The sequence below is a fragment of the Brassica oleracea genome, chromosome C1 (assembly GCF_000695525.1).
Source record: "Brassica oleracea var. oleracea cultivar TO1000 chromosome C1, BOL, whole genome shotgun sequence".
Lineage (NCBI taxonomy): Eukaryota > Viridiplantae > Streptophyta > Magnoliopsida > Brassicales > Brassicaceae > Brassica > Brassica oleracea.
In genome coordinates, this window is record NC_027748.1 from 40,194,091 (window position 1) to 40,208,067 (window position 13,977).

Consider the following 13,977-nt stretch of genomic DNA (forward strand, 5'->3'; position numbering starts at 1 on the left):
TTATCTCCCCTCCCCTAATGTTACAACACGATGCTTAGACTTTAGAGCAACCGTTGTAATTAAAAATCAACGTAACAAGACAAAGAAAATGATGGACAAGTGGTGGTTTCTCTTTTGGCAGCTAGTGTTAGGTCACTTACGTCCCCTTTTCCATTATGGAGAGAGTACGTGGTAAATGAAACTTTGTCCATTTGTATACAAAATACTTGATCATTTAATACTTAAAGGTTATATTGGATTAAATTATTATCACTAAATGGACTTATAGTCGGTAGCGAAAAGTCTCATACCCATGTGATAGCTCCAAAAATTTATTCATCAAATTTTGATTAGAACAATAATCTCTATGTTCCACAAAAAATGTCACTTTGACACCTTTCTAATGTTTTTCAACATCTTTTGAACATTTTTTTTGCTAAAATATAGAAGTCGAAAGCATAGATGGCGGACAAATAGTATTTCAAGTACTTACCAATCACATAATTATGTTTAGTTACGATTTACATTTATTCATTTTACGATTTTGTATCTATTATCCTGTACATTTATATTCATTTAACTGGTAACGTATTCAGTTATAACTTTGGGTGGGTTTTATATTTATTTGTGTTCACATTTTTATAAATAGTATGGAAAGTGGAAATGTTTTTTTCTTTTGAATGAAAAGTGGAAATGTTTTTTTCTCTCTTAACCTAGAGAATTTTAAACCGAAATCAACTAATCTCCCAAATTTTTTAGAAATCTGATTCTTTTGTTGTTGGAAACGTCTACAATTGGCCTAGGATGATTAAAAATTGCAGTAAGAGAGTTTAAATTTGTAAAGAAGAGCATTTATAGCAAATCGTTCATTCTAGCGTTTAAAACGATGACTCCATATGTATTTTTAAAAATACGAATCAAAGTATATATCTACAAATAAATAATTTTTCTCTTTTTATTTGTAAGTGAGTTTCATTCTTCAAATGAGGAAGCTGGGAATGAAGTTTACTAGCTGGGTTTGTTATTATTGTTGAAGAAATCTTCGACCACACATAAAGTCACCTTTCTATAGAAACCGTCCACCGACCATATCAATCATCTTCCCATTCATAATTTCAACATTCTAGAAATATATGGTATATATGTGATTTAAAATGATATTCAGCAATTAATATATTACTGTATAAATTCAATAATGTACTGTAATATTTGACTAAGTATGTAGATGATAAACGATAAATCTCTGTTTTTCCAAGAAAATAAGGAAGAGAAATTTATATACCAATAAAACTATACATCAGCCAAAAAATAAGATAACTTTTTAGATTATGAAAAAACATATTTTTTTGTTTTTAATAAAGAGATTTAATTTTGGTTGTTTCATACAAAAATCTATCTTGATTACTACTATAATGATTTTGGTGTTAATATAAAAAGAATAACTTTAGTTGCCTATCATTCTCCTATAAAAGCATACACACAATTAGGCTACCCCATTATTTACAACACATCAAATAAATAATAAACCAAAATTCTCTTTAACAACTTCTCCACTTTCTCCCCACCACCGCCGGAGAAAGAAAACCACCACCACCATGACCTTCAAAGACTGTGGCTCCCACACTCACTCTCGCCGGAAACTAATCCGGCGGCGAATAATATGGTCAATAATCTTCATCCTCTTCATCATCTGCCTCACAATCCTTCTCATTTGGGCAATCCTCCAACCTTCAAAGCCACGTTTCATCCTCCAAGACGCCACCGTCTACGCCTTCAACGTCTCCGGCAATCCACCGAACCTCCTCACCTCCAACTTCCAAATCACTCTTTCTTCCCGGAACCCTAACGACAAGATCGGCATCTACTACGACCGTCTTGACGTCTACGCTACTTACCATAGTCAACAGATCACTTTCAGAACATCGATCCCTCCGACGTATCAGGGACACAAAGAAGTCAACATATGGTCGCCGTTTGTCTACGGGACCTCCGTTCCCGTCGCTCCGTTCAACGCCGTTAGTCTTGACGGTGATCAAGATAACGGCGCTGTGACGCTGATCATCCGTGCTGACGGTAGAGTGAGGTGGAAAGTTGGGACGTTTATTACAGGGAAGTATCATCTTTACGTGAGGTGTCTTGCGTATATTAACTTCGGTAATAAAGCTGCCGGAGTTATTGTCGGAGATAACGCCGTTAAGTATACGCTTACGAGTAGTTGTAGTGTTAGTGTCTAAAACGGCGGCGGAGCGAAATTAGGTGAGCTAATTAACGACTCCATTATATATTATAGTCTTCTTAATTATCATAAAGTGATGTGAATTGTACATTTTGCTTATACGATGGCAAATATTACAGATCCGCGATGTTGTTGTGATGAGTTGTAAGAATTTAAATACGAATACTTTTTAAATAATTGAATCCTAAATTTTATTCAGAGAAGTTCATTGATATCTTCTTTTTCTAAATATATATTTTCGGTGACTAGTTAAGATGCATCTTGTGATCCTATCATATCAACTTTAGCTTCAAACTTTTTCGATGATTTTTTTTGTAGTCGGTAAAGCAGGACGGCGATAGAATTTTAAAATCAATCGATCGAATGGATTATGACTCGTTAATGATTTGTAGACGTTGTGCTACGGTGTCACTGTCTAATTGTCCATATACTATGTGTCTCCATTTTTTTTTCTTATAATAGGTCGGGATCGATTATAATCTATTTGTACAATACTCCACAACAAATAAAAGAGCTAGCTTTGGCAGAAAAACAAATAATAAAGTTTAAAAAGAAAAATCATGTGGATTGGAATTATTTTAGTATAGTTGTAGATTTGTAGATTTTTTCTGTCTTATCACTCTATTGATGATGTATTACGTCAAATATGGGTTTCATGCGCATTAAAGAAGATCCTTCTAAAATGTTGCGTAACTTAGGGGTTATCGTGAATATTCTTGGATCTTGAAATGGGAAAATCAGGATCCGATACTCACTGTTACAAGTACAAACTTACAAGAATTTAGCTAATTTCTTACTATTATTATATTTCAAAAATTGGCATTTAATAGTTCGAATGATTTATATTTAATATTTAAATAAGTGTATTATATTGCATATCAACGTAGTTAGACAATCTTTAAAAAAAACGTAGTTAGACAATCAACATCTAGTCTTGTTAAAATGTTTGTTTTAATAAAGAGAATGCCTACTTTAAAGTCTTTGATATAAGTATGGGAGAATAATTCATTCAAGTTAGTATGCTTTGAATTTCAAGCACATGATCTATACACAATTTTTCTCGAATAAAGTTGTCTAAGAAACCTAACCTTGGTTTTATATTATAAAAATAAGGTGGTTATGATTTATGAACGTGGTATGTGGGCTGTTGACACTTCACACAGGTACTAGCTACAATCTATGATTAAGACACTGCCAAACTCACATAATTTTATAAAAATGGTCCTTTTCACTTAACTTTGAAATAATGTATACAACATCGGAAATTCCAGGAAGTTGATCAATGATGCCATTAGTAGTTATGCAAATATGCAAATATGACATCACTCAACGTTGGTTACAGATACACTCTTAGCTCTCTCGAAATATAAATATATGACTCTTCTATATTAGACATATTGAGTTGATATATATATTCTTCTTGGTCAAATAGGTATTCATGACTATATTGATGATTGCTGAAAGTTGTGACTGATGTGCAAAGTTTCATTTTCTCTACAACATTAATAAAGCTAAACCAATTAAACTGTGATTTACTTCCCAAAATTCAGAGCCATAACCAATTCTTTTCAACAAATAGTTTTGATAACAAAATTGTCTAATATACTACGTATTTGGCATAATTTTCTCTCTGAGTTTTTACGTTTCTCTCTAGTATATAATATATTTATATGACTAGAATATTACAACTACTATGTAAAGATTATATAAAATACGGCATATGAATATAAATTTCACAGCTATTGATGCATGTCCTATTCTATGAGTTGTATTTATTTTCCATATAATTATTTGTAACTATATAATAATTATTTATTCAATAACATTTGATTAGTATTTATCAATTTTTTATTTTGAATAATTACAACTTATTTAATCTATAGTATAAAATTATTATTTAAAATTATAATTTGCTTTAAAAAAAATCATAATCAAATTACTATACCTACAACACAAGAAAAAATCTACCGTTCAGGTTCTTAAAAAAAATCTTGAACTACAGCAATAACCAGTCGGGGTGGTTATCAGACACTCCCTCTGTTTCATTATAAGAGTCGTTTTAGGTTTCAGCACACGGATTAAAAAAACAATTAATTTTGTATATTTCCTATAAAAACACTATTACCTATACACCTAACCATATTTCAACCAATAGGAAGATAAATTTTGCATAAAATTAATAAATTTTGCATTGAAAATCGAAAACGGCACTTATTTTGTAACGAAAAAAATTCTATAAAACAACACTTAATATGAAACAGAGAGAGTATATAGTATCTTTAAATTCAGCTACTGTGGACTTAGTCTATCTACTGTGGGCTTTGATTTGTCACCAAAAGCTAACAAGATTTTGATGAGAACATAAACATAAAGGGCAGCTAAATATATTATATCACACAATGACAATATATATGAAATCTATCATGTTAAATCCTAAAATACTTTAGCTAATGGGCTTAATTACAGTTTTGGGCTTGTGCTCTCTACTTAAACTTTGTTTCATGTCACCTTATAAACGGCTAGTTGTTGATAAACGTGAAATTTGAATTGCTTATCGAGTGCAGAAAAGCTTTGGTTTTATTATCTTTCATGTAAGAAAACGTAACGGCGACTTAGTTTCAAAACTAAACCGTTGGTTAAAAAGTTAACCAGCTTTGGTTTTATCACCTTTGTTTGCTATGAAACCAGCGCTTACTTTATCCTTGACAATTTTCATATGTCAAGACGATTAGTTAAAAATTAAGAAACGATCTCTTATATTCCGCTAAGAATCACACCCTAAGAATCTCCCATTAATCATACTTTTAGTCTCTTCTCATAAGTCATAACCTTAGACAAAAAAATAAAATTAAGAGAACGAAAACAAAATTTCATATTTGACCAAATGAATTATATTTGTTTCTTGGTAATAACCAAGAAAACATTTATTAACAAAATCTGGCTTCTTTTAAAACTCGTTTCCTAATAAAAAGATGCGTTACTAATAGTATCTTTCTTTTGAAATAAAACACACAATAAAAACTCTGCTTTGCTTATTTCTTGACGCATATCGTCTTACAATGGGAGACAAACATCAGCCATACCTTAACGGCGCATACTACGGCCCATCGGTTCCTCCGCCGCTTAAGCCCAATCGCCGATACAAACCACCCGGATGCTGCTGCTGCTTCAACTGCATCGGAAGCTGTCTACGTTGCTGCGGTTGCTGTATCCTAAGCCTAATCTGCAACATCCTCGTAGCCGTAGCCGTTATCCTCGCCGTAACGGCATTACTTATCTGTCTCACCTTCCGTCCCAACGCCGTCAAATTCTACGTAACCGACGCTAGTCTAAACCGGTTCAGCTTGGATTCAAACAACAACAGCAAGATACACTATGATCTCGATCTCAACTTCGCGGTCCGTAACCCTAACCAACGGCTCGGAGTCTACTACGATGCGATCCAGGTCAGTGGTTATTACGGAGAACAGCGGTTCGGTTATGTAGACGTTTCGCCGTTCTATCAGGGACATAAAAACACGACGGTTGTTGTGACAAGGGTCCAGGGACAGAACTTGGTGGTGCTCGGGGATGGAGCGAGAGTGGATCTGAAGGAGGACGATAAAGCTGGAGTTTATAGTATTGATGTGAAGCTGGTGATGAGTGTTAGGTTTAGGTTTTGGGTGGTAAAGTCATGGAAATTCAAACCGAAGATTAAATGTAATGATCTTAAGGTTCCTCTCGTATCCTCTAGTTCAACTAGCGGGTTTAGGTTTAAAACTATGGAGTGTGACTTTGACTTTTATTAGCCAAACTTCTAGTTTTATGAATTGTAATCAGTATGGATTGTGTTGGAAAAGTAAAACATGTGGATTATGTGGTGGTGTTGGAGTTGGAAGTCTTGAAGATATATTCTTGTTTGATTTGGTTCTATGGCTTTCCCTTAAATTTTTATGTGAATATCCAACATCACATAGTTCATAAAACTTTTATGTTAATATCCAGCATAACACACTCATTCCCTTGATCAAAGAAAAAACATGGTGAATTCTGTGGTTGTGTTAGATTGAAGTCTTGACGATTATATTCTTGTTTGATTTGGTTATATAGTATATTAAAACTTTTATGTGAATATCCAACATCATATAGTTCAACTGCTACACTTCACTTGATCATCTAAATATGCAATCCTTGTATTTGTTTTTCTTCAGTTACTTATGTAACCACATTTTGGAGAGTTGCAAAGTCAAAATCTGACATTAATGTAGTATTTGGACCATGTGGCTTAATGCATATGTGGGATACTTGGATAATATGGCTACAACTCATTTTTGAAATCCAACAGTTTCATCAGCAGAAAGTTTCCAAACTCACTTTTGAATATTATTTAGTTATACCAAAACTCGAGATTAAAATAACCTGAGTTCACACAGGATTTCCTATCAGCTTGAGATTTTGATAGTGCCACCAGAAATGCTTATCAGCTTGAGTTTGTAACAAACCATATAACAAAGTTTATGACAAAAAAGCTGTAAATAATTACTACTAAACTGTCCCACGCCTAGTACTAACATTAACCATTTGAACTGGTTACAAAAAAAAAAAAATATCTGAGACCTTTGGAAAATTGAAACAACAACAATCCCTTCTGCTATCACCGACGACGTCATAAACAAACATCAATGACATCATCATGCACATTCCGACACGGAGACGGCGAAGGAGTGAAGTAAGGAGGAGAATCACACGGCGTCAAGAACGGAGTAGGCTCCCTGGAACATTCCACCGGAATATCAACCCGTACTAGTTCACCGTCATCATCATCATCATCTTCCATTTCCAAATCATCTTCTTCTATTGTAAACAGAAGCCTCGACACTCGCCACTTGTCCACCGCCGCTACATCCTCCTCCTCCTCCGTCGCCGCAGCAACACCATTATCCTCCTCCATCCGTATAGAAACAGTTCCGGTTGGCTCAATACGAGACTGGTTCTTCTTGCAACACGTGAAGAACTGGAGCAGAACCTCTTTACTTGCCGGAGACGGCGATGGACGACAGAAGATGTAAGAGAGCTCGGCGAAGAAGATGAGGAGGAAGAGGAGTAAGACGGCGAGTAGCACCGCACCGGAGTTGGTGAGGGCATGCATACTTGTTTAAGAGTGAATAAAAATGGACTAATGTGACCGGATGGTAGTGTAGTTCAAAGCACGAGAGTTAACCGGCGTTTATAGGTTGCCGGTGGGTTAAAAGAGGTGGTGTTTGATGATGATGATTAATGATGTTGGAACTTGTGGGCAAAGGGGACAAGGAACTTTTTACAGGTAGCATGCTGCTTTTCTTTAATGTTGTTATCATTAATTGTTTTTATATATTTGGCCAAAAATTAATTAGATGTTATATCTTGGTTGCAGGTTTTTTTCAATTGTGGAATGTGTGTTTGGAATATACAGTTAGTTCACAATTTGATTTCCTTTTCCAAAGTATATACTATTACACTCTGTGCTGCCAAGTTTACATAGTTAGAACATCTCCGATGTAAAACACCATTTTTTCTCCAAAATGGAGTAAAAGTGAAAATAGAGTAAAATTGCTCCAATCCTACTCCATTTCCCACTCTATAATGGAGTGATGAACAAAACAAAAATAGATTACTCCATTTATGGAGTAAACTTCATTATGGAGATAGATATGGGGTTGGGTTGGAGCATTCTTTACTCCATAATCACTTTTACTCCATTTTAGAAAAAAAAATGGAATAGATATGGGGTTGGGTTGGAGCATTCTTTACTCCATAATCACTTTTACTCCATTTTAGAAAAAAAAATGGAATAGATATGGGGTTGGGTTGGAGCATTCTTTACTCCATAATCACTTTTACTCCATTTTAGAGAAAAAAATAGAATAGGGATGGAGATGCCCTTAGGCTACTTTCACCTTTTAAATTTTCAAAGAGGTGCATTATATGTTGTCTGAAATTTTTTGATTATCAACATTGAATGTAAATGATAATTCAAATGTTTGAAAAGGGGAAAAATAACTATAGGTATGTGATATGTGAATATCAATGTGTAGTAGGGAAATGAAAACCATGAAACTTTATTAATGGAAAATATAAGTTTTCTGGATTTGGGAGACAAAAGTGAGATTCAAACAAAGGATTGTTCAGCTTAAAAGAAAAAAAAAACACTCATGCACTCACATACAACAAAGGTTTTGGTACCTTAAAAGCTTATTCTAAATAGCTGAGAAGTACTCTTTGCTGAGCTTGGGGTCAGGTTTCATTGACTTCTCACCAGGTTTCCACCCTGCAGGGCAGACTTCATCAGGGTTCTCCTGGATGTACTGTAACGCCTGCAACACCGAGAACGCATCATGTAACCGGATGAAGGAAAGAGTGTGGTTTTGAGTAAAAAGGGTTATATTAGTATACCTGGAGGGTTCTCATTGTCTCATCAACACTTCGTCCAATACCAAGATTGTTGATGGTGGAATGTTGGATCACTCCTTCCTTGTCGATGATGAAAAGCCCCCTCAGTGCTATTCCCTGCTCTCACCACAAAAGTTCTAGTCGTTATCATCACAAACACTTTGAAAAGTTTAAAAGGATGCTAACAGTTGTTTTACCTGATCATGGATGAGCACTCCAAATGACTTTGAGATTGATTTAGTTACATCTGAGATCAGGGGATAGTTCAGATCACCGAGCCCTCCAGATTTTCTGTCTGTCTGGACCCACGCAAGGTGGGAGAACTAAGTAGACACCCAGCAAAAGAGATAAAGACAGAGTCAAGCAATGTTGTCATAAAAAGAAGGATGAGAAATGGAGTAAAAAAGTATGATACTTACCACACTATCGACTGAGACACCTAACACTTCTGTGTTCAGCTTCTCAAACTCTGCGTACCGGTCACTGAAGGCAGTAATCTCTACAAGACACAAAGACAAAAAAAAGGAGATTAGGACGCAGTGAGTGAACCTCGGATACTTAGATTAAGTAAATGCTATAACCTGTTGGGCAGACGAAAGTGAAGTCCAATGGGTAGAAAAAGAGAATCACATACTTCTTCCCAATGTACTCAGAGAGCTTAACCTGCAAACCATTAACCATTAGCTTCTCAGATTAAGTAGAAGCAGCAGATATGATTGACATTGTTTAGTCAAGATATAAATGAAAAAAAAAGGAAGGATCTTTAGAGAAGATACCTTGATGAACTCCTGATCAAACACTGCCTCTGCCTCAAAATCAGGGGCCTTGTTTCCAACCAATGGAAGATCATCCTATCACCACACGAAAGAACAAATCTTTAACACATCAATTCCTAATAAGGAGCAAGATAGCTAGAACCTAAGCGCCGCCAAAACCAGTGTTCTAAAAATCGGTCTAGTCAACAAATAAGGTCTAAACAAAACGATTTTCCAGAATATTTTAAATAAAATCGGTGTAGGCGCCCGTCTAAACAATAATTCTCTATAAGGCACCTAACCACATTGGCCAAAACTACTTAGAACACATGGAACAGCCATATCAGATATCAAGTATAGCTTAAATGTCACTTCCAATCCACAAAACTAGCAATCTTAGAACAAAATGTCAATAAAGTTCCTGACTTGAAGTGAGATCTATCTGAAAACACTGTCTCTAGACTCTCTACAGAACCTATGTAATGAACTCTGATTTTCAAGCACAGTGGAACTAGAAAGTGTCGACATTGAGATAAACTTACGGTCTGAGCCTTGACAGCGAAGCTACGGCGAGAACTGGAGCTGAGGGAAGAGCGTTGAGCAAACGCGGAGCGGAGAGAAGCGGATGAGGAAGGAGAGGATAGGGTTCGAAGGAAAGAGACTGAGGGAGAAGTAGGCGAATAAGACTTGGCTGGGAAAGCCCTCGTGGAGGAGGAGATGAGAGTAGTTGGAGAAGTGACAGACGCCATTGTGTGACTCTTCGCTGTGAGCGACGAGAAGCTTATCTGTGGTGTGTCAACGACTTTCTCTTGGTAGTGGAACTATGAGGTGGAGATAAGCCCAAAGACCACTTTACTGAAACAGTAGTTTTGATAATTGTCTTTGGGTTCTTGTCGGAAGATTGTTTAACCCAAGTAATGGACTGTGGCATTTAATGGGCCTTGTAGGAGGCGATGCAAGTTGGTCAAGCCCAAACCCAAAACAAACCGCAACAATTTCATTAATTCGAATATAAATAGGTAAATAGTGCAATAAATCTCGATAAGTGATAAATTAAGACAGTTAGATCATCTTTATCCAAGGAAACTATAAGTGTTCTTACCGTGTGGATCCCACGTAAGGCCCACTTTTTTAAAGAAACCGGTTACCAAAACTACTAAATAGTAGTCGGTCTTTAAGGGTTTCTTACACTGTTCGCGGACCCCACTGACACGTGGCGGTCCGCAATTGGTTCGTTTTTAATTTTTTTCTTTCCAAATTCGAAAAAGTAAAAAAAAAAAAAAATTAAGAAACCCTAAATGGGGTTTCTAGGATAATGATGCTCTTAGGTAAGAGGATAAAAGTTACAGACCTATAGTTGAATACACCAAACAAAATTAGTTTAGCCGGTTATAAGCGAATTGTTTCGTAAATTTATTAATTTGGAAAAAGATTACTAATCCTTTGACCATTGCGTAATATCTGCAAACTAGATTTTGGATCCGCGCGTATGTTCAAAATGATTATACGTTAAACATTCATGTTACTGATTCATAGTTTATAGAGTTTTCAAATTGGTGTATTTTGTTCAGTTTGTTTAGTATCCATTTTTAAACTACGAGGATGTATTTTTTTTTGTACAACTTTTCATTTTACTTGGTAAAGCAAATATTAGTGTAAAATATTTGAGTATTAAGTTTATATTGTGAGTGTTTATTAAATTATACTAAAAATTATGTGATTTAATGTATATTTTAAAGTTATAATTACAGATTTTTAAACAGTCGTAATAAAAATAAATGAAAAGATAAAAAAATAATATTCATTTTTTTTTCAAAATTGCTTAGTTTGTTTTAAATTTAAAGTAATTATGTGAATATAGGTCATTAATGGTTAGATATAATACATGATTTGCAAGATTATAAGCAAAATAAGAATATTGTGGTAGTTGATTGATATCGAAATTGTTACGGTGATTGCTTAGATATATGAAAAGATTTTGGAAGATAATTTCGCTTAGGAAAATAATAAATGATAATTTTCGAATTTGAATTAAACAATTTATGGTGATAATATCGATTGTTTAAGATAGTTTTGATTTTGAATTACATAATTTATAATACACTGGTTTTGATTCGGCGGACGAAAATTAAACCGATGGAATTCGGTGGTTAAGGAAAGTTATTAATAGATATATAGGAATGTATCTATTGACTCATTTGATTCATTAGACAAAGATGAACGATTGATCGTAGACAATACAATTTCATTTCATTTAGTAACGTTATAAAACGATATGAAGGAGAGTACATATTGTATTTAGATGGTTTACAAATGTTCTGGTTTAGTAATGGTATTGTAATTAAGTGTTTAGCAAATCAACCAAACGATTAAGGGTTTAGTAAATCAACCAAACGTCTGTGTTTTTAATAATGGTATACAACAATATTTACTTTAGTAGCAATTGTAATTAAATGAGTTTGTTATGCTTTGGATTAGTAACGGGTTTGTAATATCACAAACTAGTATTAGCAATAAGTAAAACAACTGTGTTTTAGGAACAGTGGCATAAAAATGTAATTTTTGTAGAAAACTCATGGCTGATTACAAAATGTATTCTTGTTTTAATAGATTAGATATTTTATCATCAAATGTAAATTGTTGGTCCATGTTCCACTATGTGAAATTTAACCGAAAAAAAAAAAAAAAAAAAAATTTACACGAAGGAAAATATTAATGGATACTTTTTTATCAACAGAAAGGTAGTGAATGATAAAAGAGGAAAGAGAGAGAAGAATTCACCCAAAAATGGTATTTATGTCACCATTTTATTTATTTATCTGACGAAAGATTTTAAAAACTGATTGAAGGTGGAATTAAATTCGTATTTATCATTCTTACGTAACGCTCGTTATCCTCAACTGCCTCAATTACTATTGCATTTATACTTTATTTTAATGATTTCATCACTTTAAATCTATTAACTACCCATCTTCAATTGTAACTAACTTTCCACCTCAGTTACAAAAAAAAAAAAAAAAAAAACCAACTTTCCACCCCTTAGCGTTTGCATTATAAAACGGGCAAAATTAAATATTTTCTAGAAATTACCAATTAAGTTTTCATTATTTTATTTTTGCCATTTTCAGATCTGACAAATTAAACCCACAGTATTTCTTTCTCTTTCGCTGAGACTTCACTTTCAGAAAAAAAAATCTCCTTATATACTACATCTATTCCTAAATATAAGATATTTAGGAAAAAACACACATATTAAGAAATTTATTTTTTTTTCTAAAAAATATCAATAAAATTATAAAATAATTGTATTCAACCAATTACAAAATAGATTATTAAATATGATTGGTTACACAGTTTTTAATAAAGTAAAAGTTACCTAGAAAATTGAAAACATCTTAAATATTAGAATATCAAATTTTTTTGGAACATCTTGCATTTAGGAATAGAGAGAGTATTTCTTTATTTATTTATTTTTGTAGGAACCAAAATTCAGCTTTTGGATTTATCATTAGCTACAAACTAACGTCTAAAAGTTTGTTAGTATATTGGTTCTTCAAAGTTGCTAATTAACATGATCGCGATACATGACAATTATATATTTAAGATTGTGACATGTGTGAATCTATCTCATAATTAAAATATATATATCAAGATATTAACAAAAATGAATTTTATTAAAAAGTAATTATAAATATTATTTAATAGTAATTTTTATTTTTTAAAATTCTAATAAAAAATAATTGCAAAAGATTATTTGATAATATTGTGACATGTATTTGTCTGTATAAAAGACAAAATATAAAAAAAAATTAACCATAATTTTTTCTATTAAAACTAAAATAGCTGTATAAAAATATAAAAGAAAAAATAATTATCAAATAATTAGTTTCCCATTTAAAAAAATAAATAAAATAAAAATATAAAATTAATCTTATTTTTCTTAATTAACTAACTTTACTTTTTAATAATTTTATGTTAAAAAAAATATAAACCAAAATTAACTTCAAATATTTAAATTGATATGATTGTAACATGTGTCAACTAAAAAAAAATTAGATTGTGAATGATAAAAAAAAAATGATAAACATGACCAGGGAAAATTGTAAAATTTTATTTAATAGTAATTTTGCCTTAAAAATGATAAACATGATAGTAAAATTATTTAATTAACAAGAAAAATTGAAAAAATATCAATGATATTTAAAAAAAGAATTTGGAAACTTTTTTTAAAAAATTATATTAAATGGAAATAATTATTTAATAGAAATTTTATTTTTCTAAATCATAGAAAAAATATAATTGTAAAAGATTATATAATATTAATTTCTTTTTCTAATATCCTAAAAACTGTAAAAGAATACTTGATAGTTGCTTTTGTTTTTTATTAAAAAATCCTAAACAAAAGAAATTTGTATCATATTTTAAGTCCTAACCAAAAAAAAATTGTAAAAATTTATTTGATATTATTTTTAAGAGAGTATTGGATGATGAACATGATATTAAAAATTATTTAATTAATAAAAAAATATAAAATTACTATTAATACGAATTTTAAAATTATATATTAATAACTAAAAATAATTATTTGATAGCAATTTT

The 13,977-nt window shown here is 32.4% G+C and overlaps 4 protein-coding genes across 4 annotated transcripts; 2 read left to right on the forward strand and 2 right to left on the reverse strand.

Moving 5' to 3' along the window:
* Window positions 1-1,464: 1,464 nt before the first annotated feature.
* On the forward strand, window positions 1,465-2,397 carry LOC106342378 (protein YLS9). The gene has a single exon (XM_013781291.1). The coding sequence runs from the start codon at window positions 1,575-1,577 to the stop codon at window positions 2,211-2,213; it is 639 nt and encodes a 212-aa protein (XP_013636745.1). The 5' UTR covers window positions 1,465-1,574; the 3' UTR covers window positions 2,214-2,397.
* Window positions 2,398-5,245: 2,848 nt separating this feature from the next.
* Window positions 5,246-6,003, forward strand: LOC106302949 (protein YLS9). The gene has a single exon (XM_013739347.1). The coding sequence runs from the start codon at window positions 5,275-5,277 to the stop codon at window positions 6,001-6,003; it is 729 nt and encodes a 242-aa protein (XP_013594801.1). The 5' UTR covers window positions 5,246-5,274.
* A 681-nt stretch (window positions 6,004-6,684) lies between these two features.
* Window positions 6,685-7,568, reverse strand: LOC106299732. Its single transcript, XM_013735767.1, has one exon. It carries the CDS (start codon window positions 7,341-7,343, stop codon window positions 6,861-6,863), a length of 483 nt encoding a protein of 160 aa, XP_013591221.1. The 5' UTR covers window positions 7,344-7,568; the 3' UTR covers window positions 6,685-6,860.
* A 706-nt stretch (window positions 7,569-8,274) lies between these two features.
* Window positions 8,275-10,208, reverse strand: LOC106322615 (2-Cys peroxiredoxin BAS1, chloroplastic). Its single transcript, XM_013760690.1, has 7 exons — window positions 9,921-10,208; window positions 9,400-9,474; window positions 9,205-9,286; window positions 9,043-9,122; window positions 8,821-8,946; window positions 8,627-8,740; window positions 8,275-8,547 (listed from the first exon to the last, which is right to left on the reverse strand). Exons 1-7 carry the CDS (start codon window positions 10,125-10,127, stop codon window positions 8,431-8,433), a joined length of 801 nt encoding a protein of 266 aa, XP_013616144.1. The 5' UTR covers window positions 10,128-10,208; the 3' UTR covers window positions 8,275-8,430.
* Between the last annotated feature and the right edge of the window lie 3,769 nt (window positions 10,209-13,977).

Excerpts from the sequence above, each read along its gene's own strand:
- LOC106302949 (XM_013739347.1), top strand. The coding sequence starts at position 5,275 with ATGGGAGACAAACATCAGCCATACCTTAACGGCGCATACTACGGCCCA.
- LOC106299732 (XM_013735767.1), bottom strand. The coding sequence starts at position 7,343 with ATGCATGCCCTCACCAACTCCGGTGCGGTGCTACTCGCCGTCTTACTC.
- LOC106322615 (XM_013760690.1), bottom strand. The coding sequence starts at position 10,127 with ATGGCGTCTGTCACTTCTCCAACTACTCTCATCTCCTCCTCCACGAGG. Across the intron at positions 8,947-9,042 it reads GTGTCTCAGTCGATAGTGTG|TTCTCCCACCTTGCGTGGGT; the intron begins GTAAGTATCATA and ends GTGTCTACTTAG. Across the intron at positions 8,741-8,820 it reads GAGTGCTCATCCATGATCAG|GGAATAGCACTGAGGGGGCT; the intron begins GTAAAACAACTG and ends TGGTGAGAGCAG.
- LOC106342378 (XM_013781291.1), top strand. The coding sequence starts at position 1,575 with ATGACCTTCAAAGACTGTGGCTCCCACACTCACTCTCGCCGGAAACTA.